This window comes from Rhinichthys klamathensis, unplaced genomic scaffold, assembly GCF_029890125.1.
Source record: "Rhinichthys klamathensis goyatoka isolate OS25496 unplaced genomic scaffold, OSU_Roscu_1.1 h1tg000281l_1, whole genome shotgun sequence".
Lineage (NCBI taxonomy): Eukaryota > Metazoa > Chordata > Actinopteri > Cypriniformes > Leuciscidae > Rhinichthys > Rhinichthys klamathensis.
In genome coordinates, this window is record NW_026606800.1 from 4477085 (window position 1) to 4496793 (window position 19709).

A 19709-nucleotide genomic window follows, 5' to 3' on the forward strand; every position below is an offset into this window, starting at 1 on the left:
TTCATATTTCTGCGAGTGATGACGTCAATGTTGATATCAAGAATTAACATTTTTACTAGGCAAGTGGAAATGTAATTCCTGATATCCATTGTTACAAATTTCCATATTAGTAAATCTAGCATTTTAACCAGGGAAAATGTAATTGTTGATATCAAGAATTCATATCCTGGGAATGAAAAAAAGTCAAAACGGATTGTCATACAGTCAGATATAGAAAATTATATCCACTGATCAAAATATAAAAAGTACAAAATTGTATTAACACATAGTAAAACATTCACAGTTGTAATTATTAAGATCAAGAATAATTCGATGAGATTAGCCTAAGAAGGTTCAAAAGTTTCATGCCGTTTTGATGTGACGCATTTAATAGGTTATACAATAGTTTTCACCTAGTTGAGCCTAAACAAAAGTAGCATAACTCCCAGCTGTGAATTTATTAATCCTACTATGCTGAAGGATTTATTAATATTTATAAACTAGGTCGTTGCCATTGGAAGACAACGACACAACGTCAAAGCCGCCTAATTTATATTCATAAGACAGATGTGTGCTATTGGGACGTTACCAAGTAACGTCACCGTGGCTCAATTAATATTCATAAGCCGACGCTTTGCCGTAGTAGGATTTGAGATTTCAGACCCGGAAGTGGTATAATAGTTACTCGCTCTGTTTTTAGTTTGTGAGTTTGAAACCGGACCGTGTGTGTTTGGCACAAATGGAAAGTTGACCGCTCGGGAATGGAAGATGACTCTTCCTTGCGTGTGAATGTCACCGCGCAAAATATGCCCGGTTATACCGGACGCGATGGGGAATCTGTCCATGTATCCAGCGGGATACGGAGCACTGATTTCGGCCAGGATGTCCGCAGCAGCGAGGCGAAGGTGTCATCATCATCATTATTATCCTCGAAGGATGTTTTGGAATTTCATAAACGCAAACATGAGCCGGGAGTTAAAAATACAGAAAATAACGAGAGGGAAACCATAAGAGCCGTGGATATTTTAAGAAGGAATTTTGGTTCTATCAGAGATGCAGAAGATCCCAAAGACCTGGAGAAAGTAGGATTTGTCATCAAACTGAACGATTTGGATCATGAAACGTATGATGAAAGGATGCAATGTAGCACAAAAAGTCTCCAACAAGACACGGAGAGATTGGGAAGTCCAGATGGGAATCATCATATTGATTATAATATTGATTTCAAGAGTGATGAAGATACCAGCCAATCAAAAGAGCATGTTTACTGCACTGTATACTGTATTGCCAATGATAATTATAGGATACCTGTTGAGAAAACAACAACATCTGATCATGAGACTACATCATCATCATCATCAGATGTGCTGGTTTTACCTCCTGACTTGCCAAATTCAGAATTGGATCATGATCTCTATCCAGAGCCCTATACAGTCTCTGACCTGATGGAGTCTGGAATAAACCACTCTTATAATAATGCTGACAGCAGTTTATCTGTTGTGTTAACATGTCGCATTTGTCTTGATGACAAACAAATCATGCCGCTACACTGTTGCAAAAAGGCCGTTTGTGAAGAATGTCTGAAAAGATACATCATCTCGCAGGTATCCACATCCACCCCATTTCATTGCAAATTTATCCTTTCTTTTCAGCATTGAATAAAAAGTCTTGTTTTCGGGGATGTCCCTTTGTTTGTGTCTGTGATGCAAACCTAATATATGCCTCTACATGCCAGCAATGAGAATCACATCCTCCTGAAGCTGTGAATCTGTGGTGATCATGTGCTTTCCTGTCTTTATACCCTGGTGCAGTGATAGCTATATGGTACTGAATGATTACCATATTATGGTCTTTAATGTACACCAAGGTGCTTCAACAAGAATGTTTTGGTTCTTTTTGGTGGATGATCACCTGGCTGTCAGTCATCCTGATATTTGCTCTTTCTTATTGTTTGTCTTCTAATTATAGCATGTTTTTGTTTGTTAATGGAGAGGTTCTCTATTGTGCTTGTGAAAACGTTCTCAGCCTATCCTGTCCTGCTTTAGAGAAGTGATGAATTTACTGTGTTCTGCTAAGACTGGCCTATGTGATCATCCCAGGCTTTGTCATTAGTACTCCCTTTGCTTCAGAGTAGAGGCCCCTATTGTGTGTAACACTGTGACTGTACACTACAGTCATGTCTGTGTGATATGAAAAAAAGAATGACCATATTTGCGAGTTCCTCAAAGATGCTTGACAAACCAGCATGTGCTTAAATGAGTCTTGTGAGGGCTTTGGTGAAACTTGAAAATATGAAACTTTTTTGTACTGTATATTTAAACTAATATGGAGTCGCAGTGGTCAATTAGTCATCCAGACCATTTTAATTTGAAATTGTTAATGGTGGTGCTTTAATTTGCATGGTGTAGGCCAACGTGATCTCATGAGAATACGTGTGTATTTTTACGTAAAGTGTAGTTCTATCACACGTACATTCCTGTACGTTTTATACACGCAGAAACGTATAATACTGACGTATTTACAGGACTAAAACGTAAAATATTTACGTATTGACGGCACAAAAACGTAATGTATTTACGTATGAACAAATCTACCGACGTAGAAATTTCGTTACTCATACATAACATTTCGCTCTGTTCGTGCCTTCTGCAGCAAACTAGTTTCGGGGAATTAGCCTGCGTGGTGTTAAACAAGAATAGCGTTACACTTTTATTAATAATACCTTGTTTAATCGTTTAACCATTTTTTTGTTTATTTAAGTTACACAAAAAGTGTTTTCGCCAATAAAACACAACATACTGATACATTCACAAAAGACATACATTTTATTAGCTTATAGCTGGGTTTCAGTCACGTGATTATGATGACGCGCGGAATTCAGATGGAGGGCAGGGGAGTGAAGAGCGCAATGGACGAGATGGAGGAAAGTCCGTACTGTACTACTTTACACGCTATTACAAGAGAAAGATGTAAACAAAAAATCAAACATATGTTGGACGTGATCCTTACGTTATGAAGAGGTGCGATTTTCAACTGAATTGAAAGATTTTCCTGCCATCGAGGCGGTAGATATCAGCAACTACCTCGTCTTACAGACATACTTTGACTTTACAAAGTTCGTAAATGTTACACGTTACACAAACATAGCCACTTAAGTTGTATTAACTCACCATTGACGAAGTGATCACTGCACAAACGAGCATTTTCCCATTCGGCTCCTCCCGACCGCAGACGTAGGTTTGCAAGCCGTTTTTCCGGAGTTTTTCGGTCAATTTCTTTAATTTTCCCCCTTTATGAACAACAACTTTTGGTACACGATAAAAACTCCTCGTGGTTTGATCGATTTAAGTAACCATAAACGACGCAAAACATAGGCATTTTGAGTTTGTTATAGTGCTTTCTAAATACAGCAAATCACTTCCTGCCCTCCATTTGCATTTCGCGCCATGGCAACGCAGTGGCGTGACGTCATATGAAAACAAGCTATTCAGCCCTTTATCCAGTATTCTTCATCTCCATTTTTCAGCAGCGACCGCAAACGTCAAATCCCGCGCTGGTGATGAATTCAAATTCAAAAAATGCACCTTCAAGAAGCGTTACGACATGTTTTACGGCCGTGATATCAAACGCCCATTGGCTCTCGCCTGCTTCGTCACAGATTGCGACATGCCGTGTTTCAATCGGTGTAGTACATTTGAAATGGAGAAGCGCGCGCGCCGTCACAGAGCGAACCGAAATCGGATTAACATTTTCATGGATTAACGTTAATAACTTAAATTCTGATCTGTACCTCATACACAACTACTATAAATAGCCTACTGCCAGAGAGGACTGCGACTGCAACGCATCATCATGTGAACGACTTTTGGTAACTTACCGGTTTTGACATTTTCGCAATAAATAAATGATTGTGAAATGTATATATTCGTCTGTCTGTTATGTTTTTTTTTCTCTCTTCATAATTGTGTTAGCCTACGTTGTTTTAAGGAATGGTTATGGGTAGGTTTAGGGGTATGAGTAACTTAACGTTAGGATTAGTGGCTCAAAATATATTTTAATGCTATATTGTTAATAAAACTGCCATTTACCTCTGTCCATTACATTTTATATTCTGTATAAAATGGATAGGTTTTGGGAGTAGGATTAAGGGATCTTAATTACATTTATCTTTAAAAGTGAAAGTATACAGATATCTTTGTGATATGAAATATACGTAAATAGTTAACGTTTTGTAGCTGTAAAAACGTAATAATGTTACGTTTAAATTTTGCAAATACGTCCATATTATACGTTTCAGCATCCATCCAAACGTACAAAAACGTACGTTTTCTATCTTTGAAAATAACGTATAATACCTACGTATTAACAATGAGACCAGGCTGTGTAGGCCTACTTTAGGTTTTGCATTGTAAAAACCTCTTGGAAAAGTTGCATCTTTAAAATTAATCCAATTTAAAGCATCACTGCCAATCCTCTGTGGTTTTTAGACAGCATGTCAAGTTGAATGTAAAATGTAAACGACCCCTTAAAAGACTATATATACTTCGAGCGAAATCGAAGAACAAACTGGTATGACGTAATTTCGGAAAAAAATCAGACCAAGGCTAAGTTTGTTTGGTGGAGACTGAGCCGCTTTATTGTAAAAACTGAAGTTGTAATTCTAATCGAAAGAGACGCTGTTTTTGATGTTTAGTACGGTCACTGCTTAATTTAAAACAATCTATTGTATAAAGTACTGTATAAATAAATGTGACTGGAGTACCAAATTGCAGAGCTGGTGCAATCATAATCACGTCACTATGATCAGATGCGTTCTTAAAGCTGCAGTCCGTAGCTTTTTTGGGTTAAAAATGATCCAAAATACATTTTTGAAAAAATACATAACCAGCCAGTGTTCAAAACTCTCTGCTTGCCTTAGCTCGATTCAAAGCGGTAAGCTTGTAATAATGTTTTTAATTTCAGTGGTACTGGTGGAAATTCGAGCATGTCTTTGCGTCATTACGTCACATCTGTACACATAAAGAAGGAGTTTCGGCTAGTAGGCTATATTGCTGGTGAGGGTGCTGGAGGTGGAGATTTATAGCCTTTTCTCACAGCACTTCATATTATTAAACTTATCAATTTGATGGTGGATCCAGAAAGGTTCAAAAGACAATCACCAGTGACAACTGGAGATTCACCCGTTGTAAAATGCAAAAGACTTCGTTCGGACTTCGGAGTGGCTACAGATAAAAAAAGAGACTGCAACCGGACCCATGCGAAAACAAGGATACATATCGGAAGGACATTACATGTAGTCACGCAATGCTGACGTTGTTCACATTAACAAATTGAGAACAAAGTATAATTTGCACGGTTTACGTGATATGATAAGCGATTGTTAGATTTAAAGTAACACTATGTAGTTTTTCAACCTTCATAATATATTTCCAAGACCCTTGTGATGGTACATCGACTTAAAATAAGTTAAATGACACGTCTGCCATAGCCTGACGTGGTCTGTATCGCTTTTACTGGCACTATGTAACTTCGGCTTTCGGGTAGGAACCCGTGCACAAAAAGAACTACAAAATTCGACTGCTTTACGGCATACGTCACTTCCCCCACCACTTCCTCAAATTGTCTGTGGCCATTGCAGGCATCCCAAGTCTCCCGGGAGTCTCCTGAGTCTCCCTGATGCCCGCAAATTAGTTCATATCTGCCGGAATCTAGAGCGCGCATGCGAGACAGAACATACTGCGCGCATAACATACATAGCGCGAGCACGGCAGAGAGAGAGATAGCGAGAGACCTTGCGAGTGTGCCACACGAAAGCTAGTCAACCCGCCACCAGCCGACCCCCCCCCCCCCGTCAACAATCCAGAGTCACCAAGATATACCTCCCTGAAATGACTTCTTGCAGGTTGGGATGTCTGCCATTGTTGATTCCAAAGCCGGTGCTGGATAAACAGCGAGTGTGCGCGTGCGACAGTCGGCTGCGGAAGGCTAAATTATTTACGACTGCAGTAATGGACAATTCTGCTTCCAACCTGTAGGGCGACCGCTGAGGAAAAATCACATGGTGTTGCTTTAATCAACGCGATTTACTGCAATGTCTGAACCAGAACAAAAGTGAATGTTACTTGTTCAGATTACATTTTCCGTTGAAAATTATTATGCTGGTCATACTTCCAAAAATAATAATCTGTGATTCTGAATGACAGTATCCACACCGGCACGGTGACTGACAGCTGCTGCACATTCTCCTCAAACATTGTGTTCATCCGCGCTGTGCCGTGTCGAGGCACAACTCACGTAAAGTTGATAATTCCGCGAATAACTGCAATTGCAGATTTCAAACAGAGATGGCGACAAAGAGGAAAAACTGCGGACTGCAGCTTTAACTGCAGCTGCTTTCTCACTACTGACTTTTAGAAGTCTGTTTATTTTGTTATTGAGAGGAAAGTGCGCAGCACATTACAGTGTGCAGTGTGGTCAGCGTTGGATGTTTGCTAACAGTAAACCGCTAGTTACATATTTCAAACTTCTTTTTACTCCTAATCAAAGAACAAAAAAGAACTTCGCCATGAGTAGGCTATACCTGGGCCTTAAGCCGACTTTTGACTGCTTAAGAGAGATGATAGATATCGCAACTTGTGTTTTGTGACTAGAATGGCGACAATTGTATCTAAAAAATTGCAGATAGTGAAAAGGCAGCTTAAGAAATGCATCTGATCACATCAGGTGAACCCCAAAACAACCCAAGTTGTAAAAGGGATAGTTCACCCAAAAGCAAAAATTCTGTCATCGTTTACTCACCCTTATGTTGTTCCAAACCCTGTATGAATTGCTTTCATCTGTGGAACACAAAAGAAGATATTTATTCTTCAAAATATCTTCTTTTGTGTTCCACAGAAGAAAGCAATTCATACAGGGTTTGGAATAACATAAGGGTGAGTAAACGATGACAGAATTTTTAAGTTTGTGGTCCAAACAACATAGGACTGTTGGTATGATTTACTATAAAAGTTTTCACTTAGAAATTGCTAGTAAATATCACATACAGTTGCAAAGAAACGGTTAGTTACACATTCAAATAAACATGAGGTTTTTAAAGTAGAAAATCTGAAATAGTATTTTCATGTAAAACACACCCCAATGATCTTTGTTTTAATTACGACTTGCAATGAAAAATACTTTTTACAGCGTTGACTTTCATTGTATGGATGAAAGCATTTTTCTTTTGATGTTCTGTAGAAGAAAGAAAGTCATGCAGGTTTTGACATGACAATAAGGGTGAGTAAATGATTAAAGAATATTCATTTTTGTGTGAACTACCCCTTTAAGACCTTCATGTCACCCTTAACCAAAAACATGGAGTTGATCACATCCCTAGTTTGGACACGGTTCTGTAATATCAGGTTCTTAGAAAGAGGAAGAGGGTCTAGAGAAGGTTTGTTCTACCGCGTGTGCAGTGAGTCATGACTCATGGCGAAGGGGAGGAAGAACTTGTGCTGTAATTGATTGCTTAATCACTGAGCTCAGCCTCTCTGTGCCCTAATTACATTACATGACTGTTGGCTGGAAGGTCTGTGTGCGGTTTGCTTGCAACATAGAAACAATTTGCCCTTCTGGAGGGATCTTGTGGACATAATCGAGTAACGCTGGCTTGCCTGTTGCTTCTCTTCTCTCAAATCAGATTTATTGCCCCTGTGAATGATCTCGGGGGTCAGACAGAGGTTGATGTGATAATGATAGCCGTCTTTTGTGGCTGACGGTGTAGTTTTGTCTTATTCATGCCCAAGAGGTAACTTGCGTTTGGTGATCTCACTTGGCCTGTTTAGCTGCACGCCTAGAACGTTTTTCTCAATTGTGTTCTGGAGTGCACAATTGTGAGATGATGCTGCCAAAAAGAATTTTGTTTATATATCCGCTTGCAGATATATCGCCACTCCTCCCATTGTTGCAGCATGTGTGTTACGCTTTTCTGGGACTTGCTGTAAAAGACTGATTACCTGTAAAACCTGTCTGTTTGAATCGTATCCAATGACAGCTTTACAGCTGTGTACAGCGTCATAGGGAGTTTCTGGTTCCAGCTACTTTTTGACTGGAAACTTCCTCTTTGCCTACATAGCTTTAGGCCTGAAAAGTTAAGTGACGTGCAATCATATGCAGTCTATGTCTAGATGGATGGAAATTATTTTATTTAAAGCAACACTATGGAACTTTTCAACCTTCATAATATATTTCCAAGACCCTTGTGATGGTACATCGACTTACAATAGGTTAAATGACACGTCTGCCATAGCCTGACGTGGTCTGTATCGCTTTTACTCGCACTATGTAACTTCGGCTTTCGGGTAGTAACCCGAGCACAAAAAGAACTACAAAACTCGACTGCTTTACGGCATACGTCACTTCCCCTACCACTTCCTCAAATTGTCTATGGCCATTGCAGACATCCCAAGTCTATTGCAGTCTATCCCTGATGCCCGCAAATTAGTTAAAATCTGCCAGAATCTAGAGCGCGCATGCGAGACAAAACATACTGCGCGCATAACATACATAGCGCGAGCACGGCAGAGAGGGAGAGAGCGAGAGACCTTGCGAGTGTGCCTCACGAAAGCTAGTCAACCCGCTAGTTAACAATCCAGTCACCAAGATATACCTCCCTGAAATGACTTCTTGCAGGTTGGGATGTCTGCCATTGTTGATTCCAAAGCCGGTGCTGGATAAACAGCGAGCGTGCGCATGCGACAGTAGGCTGCGGAAGGCTAAATTATTTATGACAGCGGTAATGGACAATTCCGCTTCCAACCTGTAGGGCGACCGCAGAGGAAAAGTTCCTTGGTGTTGCTTTAAAGGGATAGTTCACCCAAAAATGAAAATTCTGCCATCATTTTCTCACCCGTATGCCATTTCAACCCTGAATGACTTACTTTCTTCTGCAGAACACTAAGGAAGTTATTTTGAAAGATTGTCTTGTTTTTAACCACACTGAATTTAATTTTATGGACAAAAAGTTGCAACGTTCTTTGAAATCAGCGTTTCTGCATCTAAAAAAAAAAAAAAACTTAATTTGCCCTTCCACAAATTAAGGCCTTAAAAAGGTCTTATATCAGAGCAACAAGCCTTAAATTCATAAAGTCATGGCATTAAATGTTGCATGCACTGCATAAAAAATAAATATCTTCCTCAGTATTTTTGTCTTGTTTTCCAGTACAAATATCTTAACATCCTTAAATCAAGATACATTACTTGAGAAACAAAATTAAGACATTAACTCCTGGTTTCACAGACACGGCTTAAGCCTAGTTCCAGACGAAGATGCGTGTTTGAGCTGTTTTAACTGAAAACAACTTGCACTGGCATATCTTAAAATATGTTACTGCCATTGTTTGGTCTCAAGATGCACAGCAGTAATGTGTTTTTTTTTCTAAGGCATGTTTATAAAAGCCACTTAAATGCCCTAATTGAACTAAGGCCTAAGCCTGGCTTAATCTAAACCCTGTCTGTGAAACTGGGCCTAGGTTTTGCTTTTTTTGCAGTATGTCCATATTCTAGTGGTTGTGAGCAGGTATTCAAACCTTAAACAAAACTGTTTAATTTTTTTTAATGAATTAAAAAGTAATGGAGATCGGTAAAAAGTTTTATTTTTAAACTTTGAAGTGTTGCTAATACAACTCTTTGTGTTCTCCCTCGACATTTACATTTTGAGAACATATTAACAATCATGTTGTGTTCCCTTGACTTTATTCCTTACATTTTGGTCTTAAAAAGTCTTAAATACTTTTATAAAACCTGCAGAAACTCTGTGAAATAGCCTATCTTCTTTCTTTTTTGGGTGAACTATCCCTTTAACATCTGAGTTTGAGTTAAGTTTCTGCTTTTGTTGTATGATTTGTTATCATTTGGCCACTTTTTCTACTTTTGAAGATGACATTGTATCTTTTCACAATCCTGCTTTTATTGCAATCATTTTAAGGCCTGTGGTGTACATGATTTCAAAAGCAATTTAGATAATATGAATATATGAGCTCAAATGAATGCTATGAATATTGTTTGTAACCAGATGAAAGGAATGGGTGAATGGTTAATGTGCACTTTTACTGAAAAGAAATGGCGAGAGGTCTGCACTACAAAAGACTCATTTAAATAGCTAATATTTAACTTCACAGAGCCACTGTTTCTCATTTCAGCCCTTTGTGGGCTTGGCAAATGGGGCGACCAGTCTAAATGTCAGGTGCCTATGGCAAGGGCGTTTGGTTCATTCTTTGGAGTAATATTTCAGAATGCTGGCTTGTACTGTTGAGTCCGTTAGCGGCTTACTTATGTTTAAAGAGACATGGATAGTCATAATATATGGTATATCTCTATAATGCCAACACAACTTTCACAAAGATTCCTGAATTCCTAAGGTGAATTGAATTTGAATTAAGCTCAAAAACAGGATCCAGAACTGTAATTTGGAATACGAATTTATGTAACAAAAAAATAAACACCCATGTTGTGCGTATGATAACATGTTTATGGGTAAGAATAAATTGCCTATAAAAATGTAACCATAGCCAACCATAACCATATTTCATCCAACATGTCATTTGTGGGTCTGAGTCTACTAATTTATTCAGATTTTTGTAGTTAATATTTTTAGCAGCATTGTTTCAAAGGGGATGAATAAAGAGACAACTTCTTAGACCTGTCTAGTGTGCTGACGGCATTTGGCATGGACTATTTCTGAGAGTTTGTGTCTTTTTAAATTCATTCCCTGTGAAGCAGCACTGCCACAGCCATCAAAACACTGCTTTTATAACAATTACATAGACTTCAACAATAAATTAGAACTTCTGTGATCGACTGCTACGTGATTTGTTCATTATTATGCATAAACTGTGACTTCTTAGATTTAGTCTGCACTATTTTTTTTTGTTGCTCTATGTACAAAAGCATCGCTTATTTTTAGCTTCATGAATGTATCAAGTTAAAAATAGTTCAGCTGTTTGTTTTTTTAAATGTGTCTCAAGATCCCTCCATGTATATGTGTATATGTGTGTGTGTGTGTATATACTGTACGTATGTATACTGTATACATATTTTATATGTATGCATGGGTGTGTGTGTGTGTGTGTGTATTCATGGTTTGTAATACAATAAACACTTTTACTTTTTAAGGCAAAAACTGTAGCTATCTAAAAAACAAAACTGAATTTAAATGAGGCTGATTTAGTCCAAATTAAATATTTGTATAATTTAGGGATGTTGTAATGATCCTTCTGGAGTTTAGAAGTTAAAATTCTCTGGTGTGACTGGTCGGTGAATTCCTCTTAACTCATAAATTATAGAGAATTGATAAAGGTATACAACAGCCCAACCCTGATGCACAGGAGCTCAGCTTTACCAAGGTTCTTTTCAAAAACTCTAAATGACAGAAAATGGCCCAACAGTCGGATTTCATAAGCTGTCTTTCACCAGTTGTATAGTGTTGGAGCGTTATTTTTTATTTTAATAAAGCCTTTGATTTATCTCTACTCTTGCACTGTGAAAGTAGCATTTAAAAGCCACAGTGCTTCAACATTTTGAAAATGTCTGTCTGTCTGCTTTTCACTTTTTGCCTTGCTGTCAAGTCGACTTTATTTATATAGCGCTTTATACAAAACAGGTTGTTTTAAAGCAGCTTTACAGTAATATCAGGAAAATGATGCATTTCGGCTGTTGTTCAGCTGAAGTCAGTTCAGCGTTGATACTGTACTGTCTTTTATATGCCTCATTAGATTTGATCTTTTATATGCAATCAAATCTTATGTTTTTTAGAAGTACTATATAGATGGCTTTTTGAAAGGCTTGCAGAATAACTGATCCGTTTAAAATGTATGAATGTATAGACTTTCTGCAAGACTGAATGTTACCTACAACCTACTGTAATTGATTTTCATGGGGCCTTAGATTAAAAAAATGTGATCCAGTGCTGAAATTAGGTGATGCAAGAAATCTGCTGAGGAAATGGAAAAAAAATGTTTGATTACTTTTTTTATGAATGCTATACTGAAAGTGTTTGGTTTGGACACACAATTTAGGTCTGAGGTGTTCACCCTCTCACGGTTTCTCATGCTGTGTGTTGCGAATGCAGCATAGTTTTCTCAAAAGTCATCTAAGGATAGGAATGCTCTTCTAGATTAAGTTAAGCCATACTTGGTTAGTGTTAATATTAGAATATATTATTAACTAATATAAACTAGATGTGAAAGATAAATTCAGTTTTTCCTACAGCAATTTGGTTTCTTTGATACTGTTGACTGGGTATTTACCATAAAGAAAACTGATTTATGCTTAAATTCTGCACTCGATTTCACTTCCATCAAATATCTCCCCGAGAAAATAGCCCACCTCAAGAGGCGGTGCTGGTCAATCAGAAAACATGCCAAAGTTGATACAGGATGCCAGCGTGTGACATGGCAGGCTGAAAATCAGACTCTGTCCATACTGAGAGGATTGTTCATGTATGCGGTGACTGCTGAGTGCCGTTATTGTGCTAGCTGTATGGTCGGCCCATTAGCAGCAGGCTGACAGGTGTAAAAAGGACCGGTGGGTGGCCCTGGGGGAGTGCTAGCACTGCTGTCACCAGTTGGTGCCATGTACTCAGGTAAGGGCTCTCATGGGAGTGCCAGATCTCATTAGGATCCCAAAGTAAACTCCACACACACCCTGCTTGCAGAATCTCACCTGCTGCGAGAACAAGACCCCAGACAATCAGCCACAAGAGCCCTTGTCTCAACATGAGCATTGTTAGTGCTGTTTACTAAGACCATCTTTTGCATTAGTCAAGTGCGTCATTTATAAATGATCAAGCAGTATCCCCAAACTAGTACAAGCCTGTTCCAGCAGAGCTTAGTTAATCTAAAGTTGTGTCCCATATGACGTACTATGTATACACTATGCACTTATACAACGCAATATGTATTAATCCATCTAGTATGTGAGGCTTAAATGGGTATTTTGTCGTCCAACATCGGAGTCTGATAGACCCTCCCCTTTGGCTACATAATAATCTGCGACAGTTGAGTGCATGAAGTGTCCAACAATCTACATGTATTTATTTGTTTCCAGATAAATAAGTGCATCATTCGGGTATTGAAAGTGCGCTTTTTCTGGTTGGAATTTTTAATGTGAACACACTACTCACACTATTTATACTACAAAATGGTGCAAATTGGGACACACCTTGTTCTCATGGAGGTGATTTTGACGTACTTTTGAAAAAAATCTCAAAGTGTTTCTTCTTGTGTAAATGTATCCTGTATAATTAGGTTGATTTCAGGTTCAATTTGCCCTAATTGGTTGTTTTTCTTAAGATTTTTAAAGATGCATTTATGTACTCAAAAGCAGCTTGACGAAGAGCAGCAGAAACGATCTTAATAACACAACACTTGTGGCAAAACGCTCAAAAAAACAAAGGGCTGAATGTGTACGATTCTAGCGACTAAACTTTACCACCCCTAAAAAAAAAAAAAAAAAAAATTAAATCTAGCCTAGGCTACTAAATGACTCGTCACTTGCTGTATAATTCCGTGACTCCGTCGCTAAAAGTAACCTTTGTTTCCATAGAACAAGGGTGATTATCTAGCATAGCCATATTTTAGGGATGTACAATGTGGTAGTATAGTAGTAAACCGAAAGTGGTAACTTTCCTGGTGTTCACATCATGTAGGGACAGACGGAATCCAATCTTGTCTAGTTTGGTCCAGAGTGCATTGCTTACACATATCATGGCAGATTTTATTCCAGCTGATTTGTAACTACCCAAAACTTGCTCGAATTTACAGACATCTCTTGTCATCTCTTTTTATTGTCAGCTCAGATAATGTCCACTAAATGTGTGCTTGACATCCCAGCATAAAAATAGGAGAGCTGAGAGTAGATTATTTCTTTGCGATGGAAGTGCTCGGTAATCCTGTCGTCCCAAAGGGGAGCTGAAAGAAGATGGGTGGGACTTGATCCTCTCGCAGGGGAGGTGCTGATAGTCACAGTCCTGCAGCTGTAGGGCTTCACCAAAGCCCTGCAGTAATATGAACAATGAGATTGAAATGAATCTCACTGATCCATGAGATCTCTTAACCCTCCAGGAGACTGGGAAAGGTCATTCAACACATATCCATTTATCAACAAGTCATACCGCATTCAACCTGTGCAAACAAGTAGGAACGAGCCCCTAGGGTACCTTCCTACCTGAGCCATCTTCAGTCACAATTTACCATAGCCCAGTGATTGTTTGAGAAAGTGACGTTGATCATTGACTTGGAAGTACCTCGGGTGTCGTGTTGATTGTACAGTGGCTATTTGAGTTGCTTGTGTACACAGATTGGTTGGACTTCCTGCTGCTTGTGCACTAGCTTGTAATCACTGATTAAAACCCGCGATTTCCAAGAACGCTAAATCACTGTCCACACGTCACTGTGCAGTTAACCGTTTTCAAACAGGGTGGATTACATATTTAACTGCACATGGAGTCATCTAAAGGCTTAACGTTGCATTATAGAAATGGTTCACCCACAAATGTAAATTATCCCATGATTTAGTCACCCTCAAGCCATTCTAGGTATACATGACTGACTTACTTTCAGCCAAACACAATCGGAGTTATATTTAATGATATCCTGGCTCTTCCAAGCCTTGTAATGGCATTGAATAGAGCTCCAAAAAGCTCTTCCATCCATCATAAAGTGAATTCATACGACTCCAGTTGGTTAATAAATACCTTCTGAAGTGAAGCGACGGGTTTTTGTAAGAAATATATCCACATTTAAAACTCGAGAGTCGAGTTCCAGCGGAAGGGTGACCTCTGACCTGACATATTCCTTAACGCTGCAGTCGGTTGTTTGCATTTTAGTCATGTGTAAATTTGGGTTTCTTTTAAGGTTCACGTGGGTCGGGCACACTTAGTGTGTCCCATCACGGAGTGCAGTGGTTACTTGGAGGAGAGCTTGGTGATTCCCCACCTGACCAGTGAGGAGCTTGCAAAATACAAGTACTTCTTGGAGCTGAGCAGACTGGACTCCAGCACAAAACCGTGTCCCCAGTGCAGCTTGTTTACTTCCCTGAAGGGTCGTAGCCAACAGACGTCCACCAAGATTGAACACAAGTATAAGGTCAGGTTTTTGTCCTTTCTGCAGTTAATAAGCTTACATTGTTTGGAGTTATGTGCCTAAACTCTGATTTAGAGTGACTTTCTGTGGTAAAAGACATTCTTGAGTAAGCAAACTGTCTGTGTTGGTTGTGACTTTAAATATTCCCCCTCAGATTCAGTGCACAATGTGCCAGTTTGTCTGGTGTTTTAAATGCCATGCGCCCTGGCATGAAGGCCTGAAGTGTCGAGACTACAAGAAAGGAGACAAACTGTTGCGTCACTGGGCCAGCGTCATCGAACATGGCCAGAGGAACGCTCAGAAGTGCCCACGCTGCAAGGTAATGAACGAACTCTACAAAACTGTTTTTTAATATATAGATTTTCATATGTTATTTATTCCTGTGATGGCTGAATTTTCAGCAGCCATTACTCCAGTCTTCAGTGTCACATGATCATGATTTTTGAAACCCCAAACTTTTGGTGTAAAATTGGCTGTTGTCCATTGTTAATCTATGATACCTAATACATTAATGTTAACAAATTTAACCTTATTGTAAAGTATTATCAAAACTATATGCAAATGACCTACACTGCCTATTGGGTATCATAGACTAACAATGTACAACTGCCATTTTTTACAGCAATTATTAATCTAGATTAATGTTAATTAATAAATATACTGTTGTTTATTCATTCATGTTCATTTGATACATTAATGCTAATTCATACAACTTGAAATGTAAAAAAAAATGAATATGTAGATATTAGCATAAACATTAATAAATGCTGTAAAAGAATTGTATATCATTTATGTTAGCTATTGCCTTAAAGGAATAGTTCACGTAAAAATGAACATTCTGTCATCATTTACTCAAGTTGTTTCAAACCTGTATGAGTTTCTTTCTTCTGTTGAACACAAAAGAAGATATTTTAAAGAATGTCGGTAACCAAACAGTTGATGCACCCTATTGACTTCCATAGTATTTATTTTCCTAATATGGAAGTCAATGTGGTACATCAACTGTCTGGTTGGAAAATGTCAATTTAAAACCCATCTATCACACTTTAAAGTGCCAGAAACTTGACTTACAAAGCAAGTAGACTTGCTACAGAAATAAAATATGGCTAATTTAAAAAGAATAGGAGGTACGTAGTGCGAATAAACAGAGACAGTCAGTGTAAAAACGGAATGTTCCCATTTGAGATAGTGAAAAGGGATTGTATTTCTTTTCCTTTCCTCTTGTCTAATTCTACTTACGGTCTTAGTAAACATGGCATTGCAGGAAGTCACAAGACTGGGGTGTGGGCAAAGTGATCCTAAATTAAAGTTCACTTGAGACCATTTTCTTTCCACTGACACAATTTCAAGAGATCAACAAGCTCTACAAGGCGTTGCTGTTTTCCATCCAGACATTAGTGCTTTGCATTCATGGTGCTTTGGAGGACACATCATAACATGGGCGTTTGGCATACCTTCATACCTGAGCCAGATACCTGAGGGCTTAGCTGAGATCTTAACTTTGAGAGCCATATAATTTGGAGAAGTGCATTGTTTGTTGGAATAATCAGTGTAATCATTCTAAATTATCATTTTGTGAGCTTAGGCTTTCACTAATTGAACATGTCAGTCACTGGCCCAGATTCAGGGAAATCTGCCCCACTAGCTCTTAGATCTGGCTAGAAATGTAACCAATATGTGGAAGAAGAAGAAGAAAAAAAATATAGGCTGGATGGTGCATCTTTGTGAATAGATTACTCATTGCCAGGATTATTTCTTCTCTATACCAACAGATTCACATTCAGAGAACGGAGGGCTGTGATCACATGAGCTGCACACAGTGCAACACAAACTTTTGTTATCGATGTGGGGAGAAGTACAGGCATCTGCGCTTCTTTGGGGACCACACCTCCAACCTAAGTGTGTTTGGATGCAAGTACCGCTACCTGCCTGAGAAACCCCACCTGCGCCGGCTGGTCCGAGGCTCTGTTTGTAGTAAGTTGGATGCAAACTAATTTAAGTTCTTGTCACAAAAATAAAATGTCCTGACACAACTAGAGAACCTGAAAGAACAGTTTACACAAATCCAGACCATGCTAGTTTAAAACCTCCTGATAACGCCAGTTAGTAATGGCGCAGAGATATGACCGGCTCTATGGTCTTTTTTTAGTTTGCATATCTCTGTGTGTGTACTTTACATGAGCCAGTGTTTGTGTGGTGTCCTCAGGCTAGTCCAGTGAACCATATGATACCCAACCATCCATACATCACAGACACAAGTGTTTGTTTCACAGGGTTCACTTAAACCAAGTGACTTGCTCAGAAAGACAAATGCACTCCATCCATTTCTCTTTAGTCCAGAAGTAGATAAGAATTCTAAATGTGTTTGTTTTTGTGAGCCTGAATGCTTTTCTGTCGCTCATTCCACAGTGAGTAAAGTGCTGGTGGCTCCAGTGGTCATTGTCCTCGTGATGGTCTTCGGAGCTCTGGCTTTGGTCGTAGGTAAGGATTGTGTAGCCTGTCAGGAACATCTCTGGGTTATATTGCATCCCAACAAATAAGATTGTATAATTATATTAGCTTTTTTTATCAATATTTTTATGACAATTAAGCACCCCTCCCACCCAAATTGTCAATAACAAAATCAGTTCTATAATGAAAATATACAAATGGTTGTGACATTTATCCATATGAATCTTGATATTACAAAGTGTTGGTAAAATACAGCATTTCAAAATCCTTCAAAATTCAAAATGCTGGACAGGCAATAAGGACTGACTTAGCCATATTGGGTATCATTCAAGACTGTATGGCCCAAGAAATCGATATTTTTATATTATGGAATGAATTATTTAAATACATCTTGATGATAATTGTTAAAATATTGCCTTTAATTTATGCAGATATTAATTTAAGGATTGTTTTACTTTATAACAGTTATAAGATCTGCAAATAAAAATATGCAAAAAATAAATAAATAAATAATGTAATGTATTCCTGTGATTCAAAGCTGAATTTTCAGCATCACTACTCCAGTCTTCAGTGTCGCATGAAATCATTCTAATATTCTGATTTGCTGCTCAAGAAACATTTCTGATTATTATCAATGTTGAAAACAGTTTTTGTAAAATTTTCAGGATTCTTTAATGAATAGAAAGTTCAAAAGAACAGCGTTTATCTCAAACAGAAAGCTTTTGTAACACTATACACTACCGTTCAAAAGTTTGGGGTCAGTAAGAATCTTTTTTTCTTTCTTTTTTTTAAGAAATTAATTATTCAGCAAGGATGCATTAAATTGATAAAAAGTCAGTAAAGACATTTATAATGTTACAAAAGATTTCTTATTCAGATAAATGCTGAAGGATCATGTGACATTGAAGACTGGAGTAATGATGCTGATTGCATCACGGATAGAATACAAATAGAAAACAGTTATTTTAAATTGTAATAAAATTTCACACTATTACAGCCTTGGCGAGCATAAGAGACTTCTTTTAAAAACAAACTTATTTCTATTTTCCTGTAAAGAACTTGTTGGTACACATTACTTCAGACCGTGATTGTTTGACTAGATTAGTTGATGATTGCAGTGTGACCGAGCTGTCCCGTGTTGTGACTGATCTCTCTTCAGGCTTGTTTGCTCTGCCTATCTACTACATCTGTAAGCGGAGGAGGAAGCGCTCACAGGGATCGGGTCGCTGGCTGTGCTGATTCAGCTTCGGTCATCCTGCTCAGGACCTGGACACACAAACAGACACCCCAAAATAGCCCTGGGTGCCAAGTGACCAAACACTGGCCACTTAGATACAACAATCACAACGTGCAGTTTTCCTGTTCGTTGCGCCTCGTGAATATCTTCAATTGCACATTGACCCTCTCCTCCACACGACGTCTTTGGCATCGTGATCAAAGACTTATTGAGGAGATTTTGTTTTAGAATGTTTTATTTATAAGCCCCCAAACTGATTTGAATTCAGTTCATTTTAAGGAATGGAACTAGACTCGTAATAATTTCCTGCTGGATGTGTAATGCAGTGGAGCCTCACAGTGTGAATTATATTGTTCTTTAATCTATTTATGACGTGCATCAGATGTTATAATCTGTAAGCGTTTAGTGCTTGATGATGGTGAGTTGCTGAATTAATGTCTGTCCCACTTTATCCCCTCTCGATCCCTCCCTCCCCTTCATGCTGTGCCAACATCCCCTGGAATTTGCATGATCAACAAAACACGTTTCTGTCTACTACACTGTGGAAAACAAAAGGTGCCGAATTACACGGAACCCAGAGCTCCACGCCAAGACATGTAGGTCATCCAGGTCATGCAAATCAGTACTGTGTCATGTAAAAGTGTTCAAGCTCTGTGTTTTCACAAATCTAAAGCTGTAAACCAAACACAATATACACTGGGGTCCAAAAGTCTGATGCCTATTTTGCTTTTGTCTAATTTAGCATTTACATTTAAATTAGTTCACTCTAATTGTTATGCTGATAATATCATTTGTAATATTAAAAACATTTGTTTTCTAACTTAATTTTTAAATATGTGTGTGTATGTATATATATATATATATATATATATAGTACATTATATATATTTATATTTACACATACACATACACACACACACATA

General features: G+C 38.3%; 1 protein-coding gene across 1 annotated transcript; it reads left to right on the plus strand.

Moving 5' to 3' along the window:
* The first annotated feature begins 623 nt into the window (after positions 1–623).
* On the plus strand, positions 624–19498 carry rnf217 (ring finger protein 217). The gene is made up of 6 exons (XM_056269342.1): positions 624–1583; positions 14871–15101; positions 15253–15417; positions 16871–17072; positions 17508–17579; positions 18709–19498. Exons 1-6 carry the CDS (start codon positions 741–743, stop codon positions 18786–18788), a joined length of 1593 nt encoding a protein of 530 aa, XP_056125317.1. The 5' UTR covers positions 624–740; the 3' UTR covers positions 18789–19498.
* Positions 19499–19709: the final 211 nt, after the last annotated feature.